Source organism: Pangasianodon hypophthalmus, chromosome 21 (assembly GCF_027358585.1).
Source record: "Pangasianodon hypophthalmus isolate fPanHyp1 chromosome 21, fPanHyp1.pri, whole genome shotgun sequence".
NCBI classification, from domain to species: domain Eukaryota; kingdom Metazoa; phylum Chordata; class Actinopteri; order Siluriformes; family Pangasiidae; genus Pangasianodon; species Pangasianodon hypophthalmus.
Genome location: NC_069730.1, coordinates 6,670,269 through 6,692,547, shown reverse-complemented (window position 1 = coordinate 6,692,547; position 22,279 = coordinate 6,670,269). Strand labels below are relative to the sequence as shown.

At 38.3% G+C, this 22,279-nt stretch overlaps 1 protein-coding gene across 2 annotated transcripts in view; it reads left to right on the top strand.

The window, feature by feature from the left end:
• limk1a (LIM domain kinase 1a) overlaps positions 1-22,279 on the top strand; it is a 56,064-nt gene that overhangs the window by 7,206 nt on the left and 26,579 nt on the right. The window contains exons 1-2 of one of the 2 annotated variants that reach the window (XM_026940874.3): positions 7,416-9,774; positions 21,186-21,324. In XM_026940874.3, coding sequence (XP_026796675.2) covers positions 9,677-9,774; positions 21,186-21,324 — 237 coding nt within the window. In that variant the 5' untranslated portion in view covers positions 7,416-9,676. Of the gene's footprint in view, positions 1-7,415; positions 9,775-21,185; positions 21,325-22,279 lie in introns of those variants that run through there. The other variant, XM_026940873.3, reaches the window with a different exon arrangement.

Below are 22,279 nucleotides of genomic sequence, written 5' to 3'. Positions count from 1 at the left end.
ATTAAAATATCAAAGTAAAATTACAAGGAAGATTCACAAAGGAAAAAGAAGTATGCCTCAAATCACACACTGATTTTAGTTACTGATGTAAATTAGTGCTTCTTTTCAATAACAGATTTATTTCTCAAATGTTAACTCTGATGATACAGATTAGCTGGATACTAATAGCTAGCAAACATTTGAGAAATTAGGAATTAGCTGAGGCTAAAAAAACCAGCAGCTTTATTCCTCATCTCTCAAATATTAGCCAGGATGATAATAACTCGGAATATACAAACTAGCAGAATACTAATAGCTAGCTAACATATGAGAGATTAGAAATTAGCTAAGACTAAAAAAAAACAGCAACTTTATTCCTCATCTCTCAAATGTTAGTTAGCATGTTAACTCTGACGATACAAACCAGCAGAATGCTAACAGCTAGTTAACGTGTGAGAGATTAGAAATTAGCTAAGACAAAAAAAAAAAACACCAGCTTTATTCTTCATCTCTCAAATGTTAGCTAGCATGAGAATAACTGACGACACAAACTAGTGAAATAGCAATAGCTAGCTGTCATAGTACAAAGTGCCTTGATAAATACAAAATGTATGTAGCAGCAGAGATATTATAGTTATGAGTACTGTGTCTCATTCTTGCTGTCACATCTGTTAAACTCCTTGAAGCTGTCTGATGCTAGAGTCTCCTTATGACTTATTGAGAATTGTAGTCATGCTTGAAAGTATACTGAGGAAACATGAGGGTTTTTTTCCAGTCCAAACTACTAAACGAAAGAAAAACCCCTCAGTGTCTATGCTGAGAGTCATATTAACAACTCAAGTCAAGTGGCTTTATTGTCATTTCAACCATATACAGCTAGTTAGTACACATTGAAAGGAAACAACAGACCATGGTTCTGCATAAAACAACACAGATCTACAACAGACTACACATTTCTACATAAAGTGCAAGTGCAAACATGTGCAAAGAGCACAAGACAGTATAATAACTACCAGAACAGGACAGTAGGCACAGTAAGAGACAGTGCAGCGGCGACTAGTACACAGTTCTAGTAAGAAAGTGAATCAGATATAACAGTAGTGTGAAAGAGTAACGATATAATAAGTTGCTGTAAATGTAAACTTAACATATTATGACATAGTATTCAGCAGATAGGCTTATACTATATATGGACATAGCAGTTATTGGGGTAGCAGCCAGGTAGAGAGTATAGTAATGACGAAAAATTATATACAATATTTTGTAAATACTGTAGCAGCAAAAATGCAGGTAGTAAATACAGAGATGTGCAAAAATTGCAAAGAGAGTGGGATGGTGTTCAGTGGAGTACGTGTGTGTGTGTGTGTGTTGTCAGTCCAGGCTCTGAGTATTGAGGAGTCTGATGGCTTGGGGAAAGAAACTGTTACACAGTGTGGCTGTAAGGGCCTGAATGCTTCGGTACCGTTTGCGGCAGGAGGGTGAGGGGTGCGTGGGGTCATCCACAATGCTGGTGGCTTTATAGATGCAGGGTGTGGTGTAAATGTCTATGATGGAGGGAACAGAGACCTCGATGATCTTCTCAGCCGTCCTCACTATCTCCTGAAGGGCTCTTACGATCTGAGACGGTACAATTTCCAAACCAGGCAGTGATGCAGCTCCTCAGGATGCTCTCGGTAGTCTCTCTGTAGAACATGGTGAGGATGAGGGGTGGGAGATGGGCTTTTCTCAGCCTTCGCAGAAAACAGAGACGGTGCTGGGCTTTCTTGGTTATGGAGCTGGTGTTGAGGGACCAGGTGAGGTTCTCTGCCAGGTGAACACCAAGGAATTTGGTGCTCTTGACTTGTGTGTTCTTAATGAGTAAAAGTTCAGAACGTGTGTATGATTTGCCTGACGTGTATAATAACAGTCTCAAAAATTACTCATCTCAAAAAGTGTTATTAAGTGTGGGAACAAGATGTGTGTGTGTGTGTGTGTGTGGAGGGAGGGGGTGTAGAGACAGACATGTCAGTGAAAGAGCTGCGTGTGAACAGTGTTGATACATTAATCCCACCCTGGGCTCTCAGCTCAGTGGAATGTAGATAAGGTCTTTAGTGCTGTTAGGAATTCTTTTATCCTGAAAATCATGAGTAGCTCTGTTTGCTGAATTATTGAATTATGCAAAATTTGCATAAAAAACCCTTATCAACCTTTTGTCCAAATAAGCCTTGTACTCGTGATCTATGAGCTGTAGTGCTCTGCCCTTGGGTTAAGGTATTAACTTGCTGAATGAAATAAAAATAAATTCTATTGACCACAATATTCACTTCCCTCCTCATTTTAGTACTGTGAGGGTCTTATGGAAATCTGAAATAGTGCCTTTAATTATGCTACTTTCAAAAAAAAATTATTTAAGGGATGTGTCCCGACAGGAAATGACACCAGATTGAGTAGGGCTGCCATTTTTTGTAAATAAAATAAATCAAGCAAAAATAAATAAAAAAATAAATAATTAAAAATTCAGACAAAACGGTTCAATAAAGCACTGAAGGCTAAGAGTAGAATCTGAACAAGTTACAAAAAAATTAAACCTTCTTAGCGCCACATAATCGAATACTTAATACTTAGTATTGTTATATAATGTCATTCTGTTATAAGCATAAATGTTGTTTGTGATATACTGAAAACCATCATATTGTATTTTACAATATCTTACTACAAAGGTTTCATCCTAGTTCACACACGTTTCTCACACACACACTCACACACACACGGAGCATTGAAAGCGGAGCATTTATTAGGTGCATGTGTTAACCTTCAGTCCTCATAGGGAGCTTTATCACTGTTTCATTAGTTTAGAGTCTGGATGACCTTGGCATGTTTGTGGAGCTTGGCTGTCAGTCTCGCAGTGGGAAGTGGAGCAGGAGGAATGTCCAGCACCTCAGAGACGCAGAAGGAATGTGATCTTTTATCAGAAAAGGAATGTAACCACTGATAATGTTCAGCCCGCTATAGGGCAATCTGTGCAACGTCCACTTACTCTTCTCATATCCGACCCACGAAGCAGACAAGAACTGATTCCAGATCTGAGTGCTACATCAATTTCTACATTTAGGATTTCGGCTAGCTCGCTACTGACCACCGTATTGTCAGTTTCACAAGGAGGAAGAGAGTCATAGTGTAGCGTCAATGTTTGCATGCATGTACACACACCGTTACAAACACCTGACCAAATGAGGAAGCCCAGCTTCCCCTGCTGCATGGTCTGTGGGGTGGTCCATCTTCCCTACTGATGGTGTTAATGAGACACGTGCTGTTGAGATCAGAGGCTCTTCCGTTAGCTACAGTGTTTCTTTGTTCCTCTTGTTTCCAACCATTAAAGTACCCACTACATTCAGTTCATATTATGTGAAATATCACATATCCCTTTTTACTATAAAAAAAGAATTCTAAGTTATAACATGGAGAAGCCGCCTTTGTCCAAGGAGTTTAAAAGAACTTGCCATCTGATTTAATGTATTGCATTTTAGCATCTGCGGAGAAATGGAAGTCAATGCTCAGATTATCGATGTACCAATCAAGAGCTTTGCTTGGGAGTTGGGATGCAGCAAAACGTCCAGTAGTCATTCATTTTCAGTGAGAGCTGGGGATGGCGTAACCGTTGGCGACTTAAACAGGGCAGAGTGAGCAGCATTAAAAATGTATGAAAGAAATTAAGAAATGTACCGAATAACAATGAAGAGAGTGGTGGTGGTGGTATGTTTTCTTTCATCATTCACTGTGAAACATTATCCATGTTTTTTGGTTCCATATATTTGTTCTTTCTCACAGCTCCTGAACTAGTCAGTGAGACTTGCTGTGCTGCTACAGGCTTGATCTGTTTGATTTACCCAAAATAGAACAACACCAGCACACATTCTGACACTAGTAGATGGTGATGCATGGACATTTTATACATTTTCCCTACACGGTTGTTATTTTGAGAGGTAGTACATTTGATTTAGGGTCAAAATTCACTTGTATTCTGAATTGGTAAAATATGTCATTTTAAGTGAGAAGGCATCTGAATTGTGGTCAAGTAGGTGATTTTGGCCAATAAGAAAAAATGCCCACTAGCAAATAAAGAAGAGCAAAAAAAATTGCGAGTATTGTGAACGCAGGGTTTCTCCTTTCAGAAAATGTTCCTTGTAAAACCTATTTAGGAATAAAGAACCATCCAAACCATTGGAAAACCATTGGAAAACCATTGGATGGTTCTCCATTCCCTATATAAAGAATGCTTGTGGAACACTTTTAATTGAAAAAAACAAAAACAAAAAAAAACAAAAAGGTAATTATTAAAAAAAAAAAAACACCTGCAGAAGCAACCAGGATTGGTCAAATTTTCTCAGGGAGTGGGCAGGATTGATCTAACTTTCCTTGTGTATGGGCGGGATTGATCTAACTTTCCTTGTGTATGGGCGGGATTGGTCAAACTTTCTCACGGAATGGGTTGGAATTTTGGTCAGACTTTCACTTGGAGTGGACAGGATTGGTCTAACCTTTTCTGGGAGTGTACAGGATTGGTCAGACTTTCTCTTGGAGTAGACAGGATTGGAGTGGGTGGGATTGGGATTAAAACAGCAGTCAGCCATCTGAGCCAACCGAAAACAAGAGCATGAGAAAGAGAATTAAAAAATGAACATTGTGGAATGTATATGTGATTTTAAGTAGTTTTCTCTCTATGTCCATCGATCTTTTTTTGGTCTGATCTGTTCTGACGCACATCTCTACACCAAGCCATGGAAATGCTGTTTAGAAATCATTATTCATGGAAGAGTAATTGATGACGGGTCTGGCTTCTCAGACTTTCCACGCGCTCACACATTTGGGTTTGTGTATTAATAGGACGATGCAGTGTTAGTTACCTGCTGCTCCTTCTGTCTGCTTCACACTCTCATCCTTTGCAAACCTGCTTCTTGCTCGTTGGAGAAGAAATTAATTTCAGCACGGGCAGTATGATTAGTTAGAAGGATCCTGGTTCATGTTGTATGCCGTTTTGGACTAGAGCAGATTTTTGATGAAATTATCTCTTCGGGAACTGATTTGGTATCTGCAGGAGTTTAAATGCAGTACACATCATGCTGGTTTTGTTGATGGCTTGGATAGTCCATAAAGACTGTGGAATTATATTTGCCTATCATATGCGTTGGGAATTGGCAGAGTTTAGGACCGGGCCTGGGCTGCTGGGTGTGAGATTTGGCGAGGACCTCTGGGCCTGAGACAGACAAGGAAACAGACAAGGAGCCTCAGCATGCATGCAGATGAAGGCAAGGCAGCTCATATCTGCAGCTTTCAGTAGGGGGCAGAGAGGAGAGATGAAAAGCGTCATATAGGTCTCCATGGTCCTCTCTTGGGCACAGTGTCATATCTGCATACCTCTTACTTCACAAGCTTTTCCAGTTATATGCAACTTTGCATATAACTTTGACTTTTTTTTTAATAAGTGCATCCACAGAATTTAGAAAGTGCAACCACTATATTACCATGCTAGGCCCAGGCAGATATTTTTTAAAACAAGTTGTGTGTGTTCAGATATGAAAGTTAATATGTGTTAATATGCATATGTGTTTGCGTGATTTCAAGGGAGGTATATATTGGCCTTCTTATCCTCTGTGTTCTGCATGGTGCTATTTAGACAGAGACAATTTAAAAATGGTGAAAAAAACAACAACTACAGACCAAAACAGCTTGGTTTGTTTGTAGGGCCGATTGACGTCCCTAGGGTGGAAAAACAGAGCAGCCCATGGAGAATGTGCCTGGGGCTTTAACTTCATGGGAAAGTAGCCCTTAACCAGAGTGGTCAGTTCCAAATAGCTCTTTTTTTTTTTTTTTTGGTTGAGTAACTGCATAGTACAGACCCACAGTGTGAGAAACACTTGCTAACATGTATTGTGGTTTGCCCAGTTAATTAATTCCTAATTTTCTTGTTTTTTTGCATAGGAGCACTGCAAATTAAAATCTGAGTGCACTATTGCTGTCATTACTGTTTAGGCATGCTACTTAGTGTGCATTGTGCAGTTTCGGACAGAGCTTTGAATTCTCCGTGTATCATTTTGGCACTTGGGTGCGTGAAATTAATGCGCACGGTGGAGGAAGTACGCAGCACATCCTACATCATGTTATATGTGTTATTCTGAAAGTAGCTTGCAATACCTTTTTCTACCAGAGAGGGCGGCATTCCAACTGCATTATATTGTGTAGCTTTAATTTTTCAGTAGTTTTGTGTATATTCCAGGTATGAATAGTGCACTACATCTCACTGAATTCCCCAGTATGACGCTCTAATGGCATTAAAAGTACACAAAATGTGTAATTTAGATACAGCTATACTGTTGACTGTTGTAGGAAATGATTTCAGACATACAGTAGCTCATGAGAGTTTGTGGTTTGCTGGGACTTTTCTCGTTATGTCAACTTGTTCTTCAGTAGTTTATGTAAATGCATGCTAATTCTCTTTATCTTGTAACCTCATTTTCTTTTGTACTCTTTAATTTTACAAAATAACTTAGTTATAGTAGTTATTGTTTACAATCTTTTACAATCAATCTGGTCTGCTACTTCACATTTAACTAAAATTTCTATACTGTACCACTGACACTGATGCCTTCTCTGTTCTACTTATTCGGTCTTTAAAAATCTACAATTATAAAATATGTTAAACTGATTCAGATTTAAAACCTTTAAAAGAGCATTTTCATCCCTTATATTGAGTAAACATACTGTATGGGCATTTCACAAAGCCTGAGACATTTTCACACTTTCACACAAGTTTTGCTGGTAGTTCAGAGCTTAAAGCAAGTCTGCAAAAAAATTGAGCTCACGCTGACTTTGTATTCTTTCAGGATCGCTGACACAGAACATGAAATTAATGTCAAAACATTGCTATAGGAGCCAATTTCCCCTTGCAGTTTATCAAATGAAGTGTTTGCTGTTTTTTTTTCTCCTTGTGTTTTTGTCTGGTTTTGGTTAAAATGTCAGAAAAAAGCAGCAACCGCTCTACTGCATTTCCTCATTTTCAGATAGGAGCATATAGACTACAGTTGTAACACAATGGCACTGTCTGTATCTGTAGCTGTTTAATGCTCCAAATATTCGTATGTTTATTTGGATTCTGCCTGATTTGGGCTTTTTTTTTTTCAATTAAATATGAACCCTAATGCTATGTCCCCAGAAAACACTAGAGAACAAAACGGATGTAGAAATGCCTGCACTCAGGTTAATGAATGTGATTTTTTTTCCTTTGTCTCAAAAGCTTAATCTAGCTGACTGCTTGCCTGCATAGTGTAAAACCTGATGAGTTAAGTTTACTTGTATAAATTAAGGAAACTGATTGCCTTAAACCAATTGTTTAGAAATCGATTGCTTTTAGTACAGCTAACTTGTAAACATGTGAGTTTGCTTCTTCTTTGTTACACTTACTGTACACAAAAAATTAAATTAAGCTTAAAGAACTAATTTAGTCAGTTTTTAAATACTCTTTTCTTTATAAAAACCTGGCTCCCTCACTTTCAGTAACAGTTTTATCATTATCAGGGGTCTGGTCGCTCCGGAGTCAATCCTGGGAACACTGGGCGTGATGCAGGAATACACCCTGAATGGGAAGGCAATCCATCTCAGGGCACCATGCACACACACACACACACCTTCACAAACTTGTTTGCGTCTGGGGGCAATTTATCTTAGCCAGTCTGTCTACTGGAATGTTTTTGGGAGGTTGGAGGAAACCGGAGAACCCAGAGGAAACTCCAATCGCTTAAACCACATTCAGAAGTGGTTAGAGACAGCAACAAAGGACTGCCTAATCGACTGCATCATTGCAGTAGCCGGAAACTACGTAAAGTGCTGAACCGACAATAGCTCTCCGCTGTCCACTGATAATATCTCTGTGCTGGACTTCTAGCATTCTGCACGGTCTTGTGACAAAAACAGCAGAAACAAATGCAGCTGCTTTTCATAGCTTCTTTCGCCGTCTCATCTGTTGTTCATTTATAAGTTTCATTAGCAGACCACATGAGTGAAGCAGCCCATCTATTTCTGCCTGAAAGCAGACTGTACAGCCAGGGCATTTCTACCTGGAAAAAAAATTGCAGTGGAAGGCTGCCATAATAAATGTGTGCAACACCCTTCTTTCTGTAGAAATGATGTACGAAATCCAAAAGCAGTGGCCTCACAAGGCATGGATGTTAATACCAGGTGTGAACAGAGCCACAGACAGGATTGAACCTGGGATGGTGGAGCTGTGAGGCAGCACTCGTACCCACTGTGCTGCCATGCCACCAAAATAAAACCAATGTAAGATATATTTGATATGTCTTATTTTCTTTGATTAGTCACCATGAACTGATCACTAATGGTCAGACATTAAAGGTAACTGTTCTCGCCATTCAGTCATGATCGTCACTTATCCAGACCTTTATAGGAAGGAAACTGGACCTTTACAAATTTTTAATGGATTACCTCTGACCTATATTGTTCACTATTTGTTAAATAACTGAACTGAAGCTAAATGAATGTGTTAAGGCAAAATTTCAAAGAAGAAGGTTTGTTCTAGGTTTAAACTCTTATTAGATTAAAGGTTTGTTCTTAGGGTTGTTCTATAAACTAGTATTAGTTGAGTAATTAAAAGTTGAGACACATGAGTTTCAAATTTCACACAACTTGAGTAAGTAAGTTGAGTTCTTCAAACAAGTTACTGAGTTTTTATAACTTAATTCAGACCAGTAAATATGACATTTAAACATATTTGAATATTGAGTACTCATTTCATTTAGGAATTTCCACTGTTAGATTTTACAGTGCGTGAAAGATAAGCTCTTTTTAGTGTGCTTTCTATTCATATCTGTATTTATATCTGTTTAGAACACATTATATATGTTCATTCTGAATAATGTACTTACCGTGTTTGTATTTGGTTCCATCGCTAATATAGAGATATAGTTCTATATAACTATGTTGCTTTATAAATCAATTTCATGACTACTTCATAAGAAGTGAGGTGTTGGTGCACAAAAATCATGTGACTGAGGTTTAAGGGGTTCCTTGTTTGAGGTTTGGCTTGGGACTGTATCTGGAACTCTCCGGCGTCAGCTGATCATAAAACCAAGCAGGAACTACAGATTCTCATAACATCTCACCTGATCATCATCAAAGACATTAGAGACGTTGGGGAAACAGTTATATACACGTTACATGACAAGCTAATTGTCTGGGACATATCACAGAAGAACCGGTCAACTTTTTTTTTTTCCCGGACAAGATCTTTTGAAATGGCTTCTTGGCCCAAAAGAGGAAGGTAAGATTTAGAAATTTTGATAGGTTGCTGCACAGTATTATGAAACCTTCAAGTAAACGTATAAGAAAAAGAGCTGAAAGACGATGATTTAATGTAATTTATAAGAACGGTAGGAAGTAACGTTTCTGCCTGATAGAAAAGCACCACCCAAGCATCTAGCTCTCTGTACAGACAAGGGAGGGGCGGAATTACTCTATGTCAGGGGTCATGACTGCTCCCAACACAGGAAATGATAGAAAAAAAAAAGCACTAAAAGCAGCTGCGCTCAGAACACAATCAACCTAGTGAGACAGTTAGATCAAGACGTTCACCAGAACGGAGGCATTAGTTGGGCATTTATAGTTGTGTGGTTTGTGCAACTGTGGGTCTGCTGGTCAGAGCTTCAACATGAACTTGCTTCCTCAAACTCATACGAAGGTCCTCGTTCTCAGAGGAGAGATGTCACGGCGCGACCAACGCTACAGGAGTCACTTAAGAGGCAGAAAGTAAGTGCATAATGAGTCAGTCTGAATGGAAATCTGAAAGCCAAGACTAGTGGTTCCTTTCTCACTACTTTATAGAAACATTCCTGACATTGATGCAAAACTGATGTCAAGTTGTGCAGTGAAAAAACTGAATTCAACCCCCCGTTTAAGATGAGCTTTTTTCACATTGACGTCTACTTCATACAAGTGTGAAATTTGAGAGTATGAGTTGAAAAGGGTGTGTAGGGTTTAAGATTCACTTCCTTTTTTGTTTACCACAGAATATTTTCAGTTTGGTTTTGAAATGTCCCCATGAGTCTTACATGAAGAAGGCTGTATTTCTCAATGGTCAGTACTGGCAAACAAGAAGCTTTTTGTTAGATAAATTGATTTGACCATGCACTATGCACTTTTTCTTTCTTTCTTTCTTTCTTTCTTTCTTTCTTTTTAGTGTAAGATATCTGCACAACTAGTTTTCTGTCATCAGCCCATTGATGCGCATATTGCTCACTGGCAATGTTGATGTGGTAGCTTCTTGTCAGCTCTTCTTAAACATTCCTCTCCTCTATTATCTCTGTCGCCTATTCTCTCTCTGTCAAGGAAGTCCTGGCAGATGTACACATCTATCTTTATAGATTAGTCTTAATCTTAGTTCTTCAGGCTAACACTGAGCATGTTGAAATGAAGTGACGGTATTCATTTCATTCATTTAACCTTCATTCAGTTTTAGTAATTCCAACATTTCTTTGATACATTTATCAGTTGAAGTACTCGTATCTTTTTTTTTTTACTTACGTTTGGCGCGTCGTTTCTGAAAGATACGTTACATTAGTGTTAACATCATCATTGCTCTTATAAGCTGATCTCAGTTTTCTGTTCCCCATTAAGTGTTTTTTTTCTGTATTTTCAAAATACAATACTTTTTGATGAAGTTTTGCAGTTACAGTAATTTGTGGTTTATGTAGATACATTTACACTTGAGATATTATGTCCTGTATATCAACCTACATTGTAATGCTAACTAACCCTGATAGTATATTTGTATATAGCATGCTTACACGGACTGACGAATAATATTTAATTTTTATATTATTCAGCACCAAGCAGAATAACCTAATATTGTCATACTATCGTAGTGAAGAACATGGAAAATAACTGGCCAGTTCTGTGTTAAACTGCATCCTAGAACATATGTGCCTGATTGTGAGACAGTTTTGTCCTGGTACTGTCCTGCCATTAATAAAAAAAAAATAAAAAATAAAGTCAGTATTGGTGAACCCATTCATTATCTGTGGTTCTAGTGAAATGTTTCCAGAGTATCGTTCATGCTTATAAAAAGCAGATCTGAATTTTCATTTCCTTACAGGAAGCAGTGAAGTTAATCATAGATTACAGATACATTACAAATGACCGAGTACACGGAGAAACAAAATGTTTCTATTAGGGATTAAATTTCTCTGTGTGTCTCATCCTTGTTCTCATCGCTGACACAAATCAAGAGATAAGAGTGCAAATGGAACCAGTAGACTGTTGTGAGGGATTCGTGCCCGTAGCTGTGGGGAGCTGTTGACTAGGGAAGGAGGAAATGCAGAGAGACGATAAAGAAAGCAGGCTAAATGTACTTTGTTAGTCTGAACATATATCAGTCTGGAGCTGAACACAGCAGTTCATTATCAGCTTGGAAGAACTTCCCAGATGCTGCTGTAAGCTATAAGACGGACTCTGATGGACACGAGCTTCTATGCTGTGCGCGCTCAATTCCAGGATCAACAATTTCAGCTGAGCCGCCATGCATCCATTAGTGCATATTTAAAAACGGGTCCTTAAATAGAGTAATATAACACACTGATTTTTAGCAAATTTATTGCACTGATTTATTAAAAAAAAAAAAAAAAAACTGAACCTGGAAATGTAATTTGTAGTCTGTAATCTGTAGGCTGTTAATTGAAGTGCATTTTGACATGTTCTTTGCTGTTGTTTATCAGCATTTATCTGTACTAATAAAATAGCCTAAAAATTGAGATGTCCTGAATTTTTATTATTTATTTATTTATTTATTTATTTATTTGCGTTAACTATGGAAAAGATGACTAGACGAGTCTTGACGAGTCTTTAGTCTTGACCTGAATTACTGATCAGATATTAAAAATGCATAGTCGTGCAACCCAATGTAGTCCAATGTAGTAAATGAATGAATGAAATGAGTGAAATGAAGTAGACTGATTAGTCGCTGCTCTTATCAGCTGTTGTGAAGAGCTATAAATGGCAAACATGTGGGCCTGGTTTGTGTTTTAGTTATGTCTGGCTTAGAAGGGTCATTTTGTGCTGTGGTCACCGAGGCCGCCGGTCCATTCAGCCTTCTGTGGTACATTCAGATTGGCTCCCCATTGTCCTGTGCAGTTTCTATTCACTGGAAAAAAAGCCTGTAGCCTTTTGATAAGATGTTTGCTCCGATATATTGACCTTTCTCCCTCCCTATTAGCACACATTAAGGAAATGCCTCTCACTGTTTTCTATTTAGAAATATGCATTTATGTTTTTATATCTCTTATCTGACCAGGCTGTCATTCGGACCGATTTTCTGCAAACCAGCCAGCCTTTGTTTACTGCCGAGGTGAATTGAGATTGGTTCTGTGTAACAGACCAATCCCAATCCCCCACCACACACACACACACACACACAATCCCAAATGGATGGAATGTGCATTGAGTCTCTGAATGCGACAGAGTGCTTAGCAAGCGCAAAGAATCTGCTGGCATGCACACTATTCAAAAAGTGCATCCATCTCAGTACCTTCATCACACTGCTCACTCACGGAGACCTCTAATTCCAACCCAAAGGCATCATGTCTCAAGCGATTCATCTTCAGCTAGCTTTCAATATAAAAAATTTTTGTTGCATTTCTGTGTTATACCAGTACAATTCTATATTATGATTTTTTTCTTTTTTTGTGCATTTCCTAGAAGAGAAATTGCTCTCTTGTTGAGAATTTCTTGCTTACTCTAACAATACGAAAAATGCACGTCTCGTGTCTGCCGGCACGCCTAAAAATCATCTTGTCCGAGAACTGTTCCTCGTTTGCAGTATTCCTACATGATAATATGCTATGCATCCAAAAAATTGCTCTTCTTCAGTACTTAAGTGCCTAGCATTTCCAAACCTGCATGCACAAAAGTGACATATGGAATTGTACAACAAGTAAACCAGCATTTATGAGCCCCTGCCCCAAATGAGCCCAGAATCAGTCTTGGGTGAGGAATCCCTAAAACATGAAAACAGCCTAAAACTAGGCATCTGCATGCATCCAGACAGAGTAGAGCGAGCCTGGTGGAGGAGGAAACTACACTATATACTTTTCTTTTTTTCCTCTTATAAATACCAGAGCAGGGCTCATCAATTAAATGTTAAAATGTTAAATGGTCAAATTTTTACAGAGCAAATACTATTTTAGACTTTTTTTTTTTTTTGGAAATTTTTGGAAATTAGTCCCGCCGCCATCCCGAACAACTGCTCAGCTCCGTCCTGTAGCTTAAGGACGCTTTCACACCTATCAGTCTGTTTGTCTCAGGTTAACGGCTCATAAGCCATACATGGTTTCAGCAAAGGTGAATTGGGAGAAGGAGAAGGCTTGTTGCAATTTGTCTTGGAGACAGCAGAGGGCTCTAAGAAATGAAACACTGATCCTTTAATCGTCACAACCAGAAAAACATTAGGCTCATAATCTGCAGCATGAATAAACTCAATAAAATAAATGTTTTTTGTGTTTTTTTTTTTTTTTTTTTTTTTTTTTTTTTTCCCTCCCCTAACATTTTTTTCCAATTTGTTAGCAGGTTTTAATATAGGAAGGGTGTCTTTAGTCAAGGAAGTCCAGTAACCAGGAAATGTGTGTTTATTTTGCATGGTACAAATTTAGTCCTTATTGTTTAGCTCTTATTGCAGTTTAATGTTTTTTTTTTGTGCAGGAAGTCTTCACTTATTACTGAACTATTTGTTTTGTACAAAGGACAAATATGTCCTGAGACAACACCAATTTTGAACTGCTTTTGATCACATTAATATTATTTCTCTGTCGACCAACTTTATTTTCACACACACATACACATATATAGTAGATATATAGATAGACAGATAGAGAGAGAGATGAAATATGTGTGGGTGTGTATATGTGTGTGTATAGATGTAGATATAGATATGGATGTATATTTCAGTAGAGAGCACATGGTGCATGTATACACTGTGGTACTGGTAGGGTTAATACTAAGTTGCTGAGCTTGCCAGCTTGAGCGCTGCCCCTCTTTGACTGGCTAACAGATTTCCTGAGCCAATCCTTTAGGAGGAGCCTGCCTGAGGATGATGTCATTCTTTTCTGCAAAGCATGACGTCATGTACTCATTGATATTCGGCTCTTCTGAAGAAGAGGAGGAGTAGGAGGAGGGGTGCCCATGATAAAATTGTGCTCTGAGATTTCCCCTGTCTTGTCTTTCTCATTTCAGTGCTTTAATACTTTGTCTTTCATCTATTCAAGAAGCCTCACTTCAAAAATGTTCCACGCATGAACCATCTAAAGCACATTCAGCCACAGTAGTATTCATGTTCTAGAGATAATGAAACTGAAGAATTGGTTTCCTTGTTCCTTATCGGTTCTGAGATGGATTAAGAGAGATTGTTCAGATTATTTCTTTTTTTTTTTTAAATGTCACGAAGGCCAGGATGAGGAGAGATCGTTTCCTCAGATCAAGTTTTGCGTGTAGATTTCACAGAGCTTCTGGTCATTGCTGTATACATTAAATGATCCAGACCACCATCTGAGCTGGAAAATTTGATCCCCCAGGCTTAATTTCCCCTGTAAGCAGTTCATTCTAGTTCTATATGTTTCTTATTTTTATTTATAGAGTACCAATGCTTTGATATTTCTAGACAAAAGCGATGGGTCTGTGTTTGTAGTGATTGGTTGAAAAGGTCTGGGTTTTGGAATTTTGAAAACACCATGTGAATACTGTATCTGGACTGGGATGGAACTTTTCAACAAATGGATGGATGCTCCTTCCTGTTCCTCATGACCATGCTTGTTCCCTCATAACCACTTCCTTTTGGCAAAGCGTGCTTCCTTCAAAGGTGACACATTTTACTCCTCGCTCTATCTGGCCGCCCGAAACAAGCGTCACACCTGCCGGACACAGAAGATTTACAGCAGTAGAGGAAATCTGTCTAGCCCTCTGGTCTGGCTGGAGTTCAACTTTTGCCACTGTACTGAAAGCCCTCGATACTTTCAGTTGCAATTCTTTTTGCAATGTTTGCTGAAAATGAAACAAAACAATCTGGTGCTTTCCAATCAGATTCTGGGAAGTGCCTAGATTGTATATGTCATATGAACTGCTGTTACATAATGGGTAATTTTTTTTTCCGTTTCCCATTAGGCCTTTTGTGCTTTCCCGGTCAATGTGGCTGATAATATTTAAATACATACTGATCCATAGTATTGTTCTTTCATTCTTGGACATTGAATAGCCCTCTTTTTTGCGCTCATCTGTCTGGATAATAATCTTAACCAATGTAAGAAGAACCCCAAAACTGGTTTCTAATCAAAAAGGTTAACCTCTACCAGTGTCACTCTGTGAAAAAGCATAGTTTTTCTGGGAAATGGAGCTTGATCTGTCTCCACAGGCGACCTCTGAGTGTAATATGCTCCTTGCTGTTTATTACTCAAAACGACTTCTCCCTCATATCAATCAATTAAGTGTGTAGCTCAATATCAACAATCCTAATCTTATCATGATCTGTTCGTTCTTGCTTTTAAAATGACAACATAAATTTTGTTTTCTCATAGGAACAGTTGTTGGTCGACATTGTAATGCACATTCACAGAATGTATTTCTATTTATTTGATTATTATAATAGAATGTTTCTTGCAAAAGTCGTCTCAATTTGATCGAAAAAAGTCAATTTGCAATATTTAGATTTTTTTTCTGGTTTAGAATTAAAATTGCATTCAGAGGAATGAGAGTATGGATCTACTGCATGAATAAATCAGTTCACCATACCATCAGATTTGAGTCTTAAAACTGAGACAAAGGCATCTGAATAATTCCACACTTGTGTATTGATACTGCTATAGCTTTATCTGAGGCTCGCTCACCCTCTTCAGAATGTGGCATGGCATGGGACGCTCAATGACTGAAAGGATGATAAGGCTGATTCGGTTTTAAATATACAGCTGGGTGTAAGGGTTTTATTTTTAGCATTTTTTGGAATTGGAACAGAAATGTGGATGTCTTGTAGTAATCACTACAAGTCCATTTTCAAGCTTTATTTTCAAGCTGTGCAAATCATTTTTCAATCCAGTGTGCTTCAGAATGTGCTTAGTATTATTCTCTAGGTAATACACCTGGATACAAGCTTAGTCTGTCTGATTGTACCATCCCACTTTGGATTATATTTAGTAATAGACACAGACATTATTTATCAAAGTCAAAGAATTATTTTATCATGAAATTTCAGGTGCTTAAATCTGCTTTTCATGTCTAGGTCATTTTTCTAGGTCAAATTACATTGCAAAGTAATGCAGTTGAATTGTTGCCTTTTCCAAAAAAAAAACTTTTTCTTTCCCATAACTGCTGTTGTATTAAGAGCATAACTTTTTTTTTTTTTACTGGAGATGCATTTTAACTTGCATTCTCTTGTGATGCACCTCTATCTATTACATTAAACAGGACATAAACCTCCTGATAGCTTAATGTGGGGTCGAGGAGATGGAAGTGGAGGCTGCGAGCAGACACTCCACACGGACACTAAAAGTGTAATTAATAGAGTGCTGATGCTGATTCTCATTGGGAGCTGTAATGAATAGGGGTGCAAAGTCCAGCGTGGTCCATTCAGCATAGCAGCCAGGCTCAGGAAAACAATGACTCATTGTGAGATGAGCCAGACTTCTAACATGGAATTGGGCCAGACAGGGAGGAAATCATTAACCTCCTCTTCATTTCACTGATACTCTCCTCTGATGAAATAGTGGAGGCCTGGGAAGGGAGCATCAATAAGTTATCTAATAAAAGGGTTGTCCTTTTAGCAACACCTTATATTGTTTCAGCTGGATGGTAGTCATTAGTATAATCATTTCACTAGAGTATGGCCTTTTTTGTCATGAAATGTGGCAGTAAACCACCTACGTTCACAGGAAGAGGCCGTTTATCTGACATTGCAAACAGCCAACCACATTTTCTGCCTATTGATTTTTATCCACTAAATAAAGAATAACTTTTAAAGACGTAATGCAGTGACTTTTTAAATCCAGTGACTGAGCTTTTCGGAGAAAGATCTAATGTTGTCGGTGTTTTCCCATCAGAAACTGGTGCACATACACTCACTACAAGTGTAAGTGGAACACTACACTTATACTGGGTAGGGCCTTCGTTTGTTCTCAGTTCTTTATGGCATAGACTCCACAAGATGTTGGAAACATTGCTTTGAGATTCAGGTCCATGTTGACATGATTGCGTCAGGCAATTACTGCAGATTTTTCAGGTGGACTTCTATGCTGCGAATTTCCCGTTGTACCACATCCCAAAGGTGGATTTCGATCCTGTGACTGGGAAGGCCACTGAAGAATACTGAACTTATTGCTATGTTCATGAAGCCAGTTTGAGATGACTTTTGCTTTGTGACATGGTGCATTATCATGCTGGAAGTAGCCATTAGATGGGTAAATTGTGGCCATGAAGGGATATTGGTCAGCAACAATACTAGAATAGTCTGTGGCATTCAAGCGAGGATTGATTGGTATTAACAGGCCCAAAGTGTTCCAAGAAAACATTCCCCACAACATTACACCACTTCCACCAGCCTGGACTGTTGACATAAGGCAGGTTGGGTCCATGGATTCATGCTTTTGGCACCAAATTCTGACCCTACCATCTGTGTGCCTCAGCAGAAATCGAGATTCATCAGACCAGGCTACGTTTTTCCAGTCTTCAGCTGTCTAGTTTTGGTGTGCCCACTGCAGCCTCAGCCTTCTGTTCTTTGCTGACAGAAGTGGAACTCGACATGGTCTTCTGCTGTTGTAGCCCATCCACCTCAAGGTTCGACATGTTGTGCATTCTGAGAGGCTTTTCTGCTCACTACAATTCCACAGAGTGGTTTTCTGTGTTACTGTAGCCTCTATGTCAGCTCAAACTAGTCTGGCCATTCTCCACTGACCTCTCTCATCAGCAAGGTGTTTCCGTCCGCAGAACTGTCGCTCACTGGATGTTTTTTTTTATTGCACCATTCTGAGTAAACTCTAGAGGCTGCTGGCCTGTATCTGCATGATTTTATGCATTGCACTGCTTCCACACGATTGGCTGATTAGATAATTGCATGAATAAGTAGGTGTACAGGTGTTCCTAATAAACTGTTCTGTGAATGTATGTTTGTATACATGAAAGTGTTAAAGCCAAACAGATTGCAACCGTCAAGATTCTGATGCTTGTTGCCAGATAAGTGCACAAAATATATCAGTAGAACATTAGAGACTGAGATGTCAGCTAAAAGATTTATTTTGTGGGGAGAAAAAAGCAATGTATTTCACATGGTCCTGCTTTATCAGGCCATATTATCATAATACCTTCATTAAAAATGTGGCTCAGCTCTATATTTACATTTACAGAAAGTGTAGTTAATTTAAGCAAGATCTCACTCAAATAATTCTAATAAACTATGACAAAGGGCTCATGGTGGCATATTTTGCTCTTCCTTGGACTAATTCAGCATCATAACTTGTAGTCCTTCCTTCTTTTAATTTTCTTTCATTGTAGGAAAGAGCATGGGGTCAGCCTACTTAGTTTAACAGATTATCCCCTTAATCCCCATCTGCCTAATCCCCGAACTATCAACACTGAAAGAATGCATACCCTCACACGCACTCCTGCAACATGCATGCACATGCACAACTATACACTTATTGTACAATCTGTAAATTTCTACGTATGGAGTGCACATACTTCAGTCAGTGTAATCCAGAATTATCTTTGCTGTAGCAATTTTTCTTGCTCCATAATTCTACTTACTAAGTTCAGTTCTCTGTTTTTTTTTTTTTTTTTTTTTTTTTTTTTTTTTTTTTAAACGGGGAGGATTAGATCCACCAACTGGGATTCGCCAGCTGTGATATAGTATTACAGCAGCTTTGATCTCCCTGACCTGTCATTACTAAGATGTAGGCCCTCTGGGTGGGGTAAGAGGAGTAGGCAGCTTATTATGCACCTCTCGCTCTCTCTCTCTGTAGTAGTGCGAGTAACCTTGAACTGTTTTCTGCCTCCTCCAGCACATTTTTGCTGCCATCCTCCCAGGTGCAGTGTATTAAGTCTAAAGCTTTAAGGATTAAGTCCATAATAATTAGGGATGCACCTAAATTTAAGCCAAAAATGATACTTGTGTGGGTGATATAATTTTTTTAACAGTAAAAATGCTGAATATTTTGACCAAGGGCTTTTATACTACCAGTTGAAAGCACCACATCCAGGTCAATATGCAGACCATATCTGCTGCCAGATATTCATCTACTTCTGACACCACAAGCAGGGTAACAACATTTTGAGACAGGAAACTACTCAGTGTGTGTCTGTATGACTTTTTATGATAAATCTTATGCTATTTTTTTTTTTTTTGCTAGCTTCTTGATGTGAAGATTACATAATCTGTTGTCTGTTCTTCCTTCTTGAAACCTCTCACCTTGCCTCTGTTGCAAAAAAAAAAAAAATCTTTTAATTTTCTTGTCATTTCCTCTAGGCCTCTTATGCTCTTTGAGAATAAATGTCAGGAAATCTTGCTTGAGGTCACACACATCAATTAGTGAGATGCTTCATTAATTGCACAAATGACTACAAATACAATAAACACTAAAACTAGGACATGTTTGGATGGGGATATGTACATCATGTACATTTTGCATAGGTGTGACTGACATTTTTTTAGCATTAGCACACTATAAATTTCTGCTAGTATGACAATATGTTCAACCTTGATGAAAGATAGATGAAGGTCTATGAGGAAGTCTGGATTAAGTCACTGTTTAGGAGATAAAGCCACACCAGTCTGGACAGAACAGGAAGCATGGTAGATGGGGAATGATGGATCTTGTCCCCTAGGGACCCACTGTGATCGACTTATTCAGTCTCTAATGGAAAATGAGTGCAAGGATGGGCTAGCCAGTGAGACAGGGGTCAGGAAGGGTAGCCACAGTCTGTTTGTCACCATCTGTTTCATGTTCATATCTATTAGTGTCTTAGTGAATTAGTTGTCAAACACAAAGCAAATACCAACACATGGGCAAAAAATCCTTACAGACTGTGATGAGTTTTACCATGTTTATGATTACCATGGTGTTTTCTTATCCTTGCTTTCTCAATTGTAAAGCTCTTTATCACTGGAAAAATTGACATTTGCTGTTTGGGCATTTTATATATATATATATATATATATATATATATATATATATATATATATATACAATGGTGTTCCTTATATCATCATGTGTTTTTGCAGCAAATATGTAAAACAAAAACAACAACAAGTGATGAATACAAGGCCACTTGGGTCTCTTACGTATCTGCTTTTTGTCTTCTGTGCGGAATGATAACATCTCATTTGTCCGCTGTGGTCTCGTAGCAGCTGATGTTTGTCTGCCACCAGAGTATAATACACTTTGTTTGTGCACGTCTCACTGTGTTAAATATGTATTGTGGTCTGGGAAAACTCGTCGGATGTTACTGTGGCTGAATTCTGGCAAACCAAAGCCTTTTAAATCATGCCTAGGCAATCTTCCTGTAAAGATCATTTTGGGAAAATGTTATTTCGTCACACAGTGGATGTTAGGCATTGATCAAGTTGTTGGAGAGTTGTGTGCTATAGTGAGACAGACATAAACCTAATAAATCCAATTCATGTTCAGTCAACTGTCAAAATGTCTGTGGTGCTCCTGCCCTGGAGTCAAAATGGAATCTTTAAATGCAATTTTCTCCCTTTGCACTTTTGGACGTAACCAGAATTTAAATTGCTAGAACTTTGCTTACTGGTTGAGATGCAAAAGAGAAACATATTTCAGTTCAGGAAAGCCTGTAGTACTCAGAACTATCTAGAGTAGAAATTTCAAAATTCAACTACGAGAAGGGTTTTCCACTACACACACATCTTCACAAATTTACAAGCATATTTTACCATTAGTAATTAAAATGGCTGTGAACTGTTTTGTCTGATTTAGTAGCAGAAGTCCAATTTTTGTCTAAAAATCTAGCAGCATGTTAGTCAACAGTCTGGAAAGTGGCATGGCTGTTTATGATTAGATAACATTGACATAATTATCCGTTTGACCTCATCGTTACGTCTGGATGTTATGTTGTGTCCAGATTGAAGCATTGCAGTCATAACAACATGCTTCTTATTGTTGTTACCTCTCTTACAGATGCTGTGAATGCAGTACCTCTCTGTCCCGCTGGTACTATGAGAAAGATGGACGTCTCTTCTGTAGGAAGGACTACTGGGCTAAGTTTGGGGAGCTATGTCACGGCTGCTCGGAGCCTATCACCACTGGGCTCATCATGGTAATTAAATAATTACTGATTAATTACATTTTTAAAATTTATCTTTCAAGTTTATTGTGTCCAAAACGGAAAGTATTTCCGTTATTTCCTTTTAAAACTGTGAGAAAACTATAGTTTTAGAGACAAGACTAGTCACATCAAATAAAGTTTTTGATTCAATTTTTTAAATATATCTTGCTATTTATAATCATTTAGTTCATATATAGAAACCGTTCACTATATGAGAACCACTTGAAAACTAGGCTTTTCTGATTTTTCAAATGAAGCAGTGCTCATACTACAAAATGTGAATAAAACTCACCTGGCAGAAAAGCCAATGCAACGAAGGGGAAAGGATGCATGATATGAAAGACACACAATTGCTAGGAAAATCATGCACCTTGGACTGCCAGTGGAAACCAAGTGTGCGGGACTGTGGTCTCTTTGGTTACTAAAAAATGGATGAGATCTTGTTATTTAGTAGCAATCACACCAGACTTCTGCCTTGCTCGTTTCTTACTGTTGCTCAGTGCACATCTGAAAAGAAAAACATACAACTTATGCTAGGTTTATTTGGTAAAGTTTTTCTTGTTAGCAATGTTGGTAACTCTGCAGTAAATATTGTATTTTATATTGTGTATCACAAAACGATGAGTATCGTGATATGCACTCACTGAGCACTTGATTAGGAACACCTGTACACCTACCCATTCATGCAATTATCTAATCAGTTAATCATGTGGAAGTACGTAAAACCATGCAGATATGGGCCAGCTGCTTTGGGTAATCACGTTCAACCATCAGAATGGGAGAAAAAATTTTGATCTTGATTTTGACCATTGCATGATTGTTGGTGCCAGACAAGCTGGTTTGAGTATTTCTAAAACTGCTGATCTCTGGGATTTTCATGCACAACAGTCTCTAGAGTTTACTCAGAATGGTGCAGTAAAGAAAAAAACATCCAGTGAGTGGCACT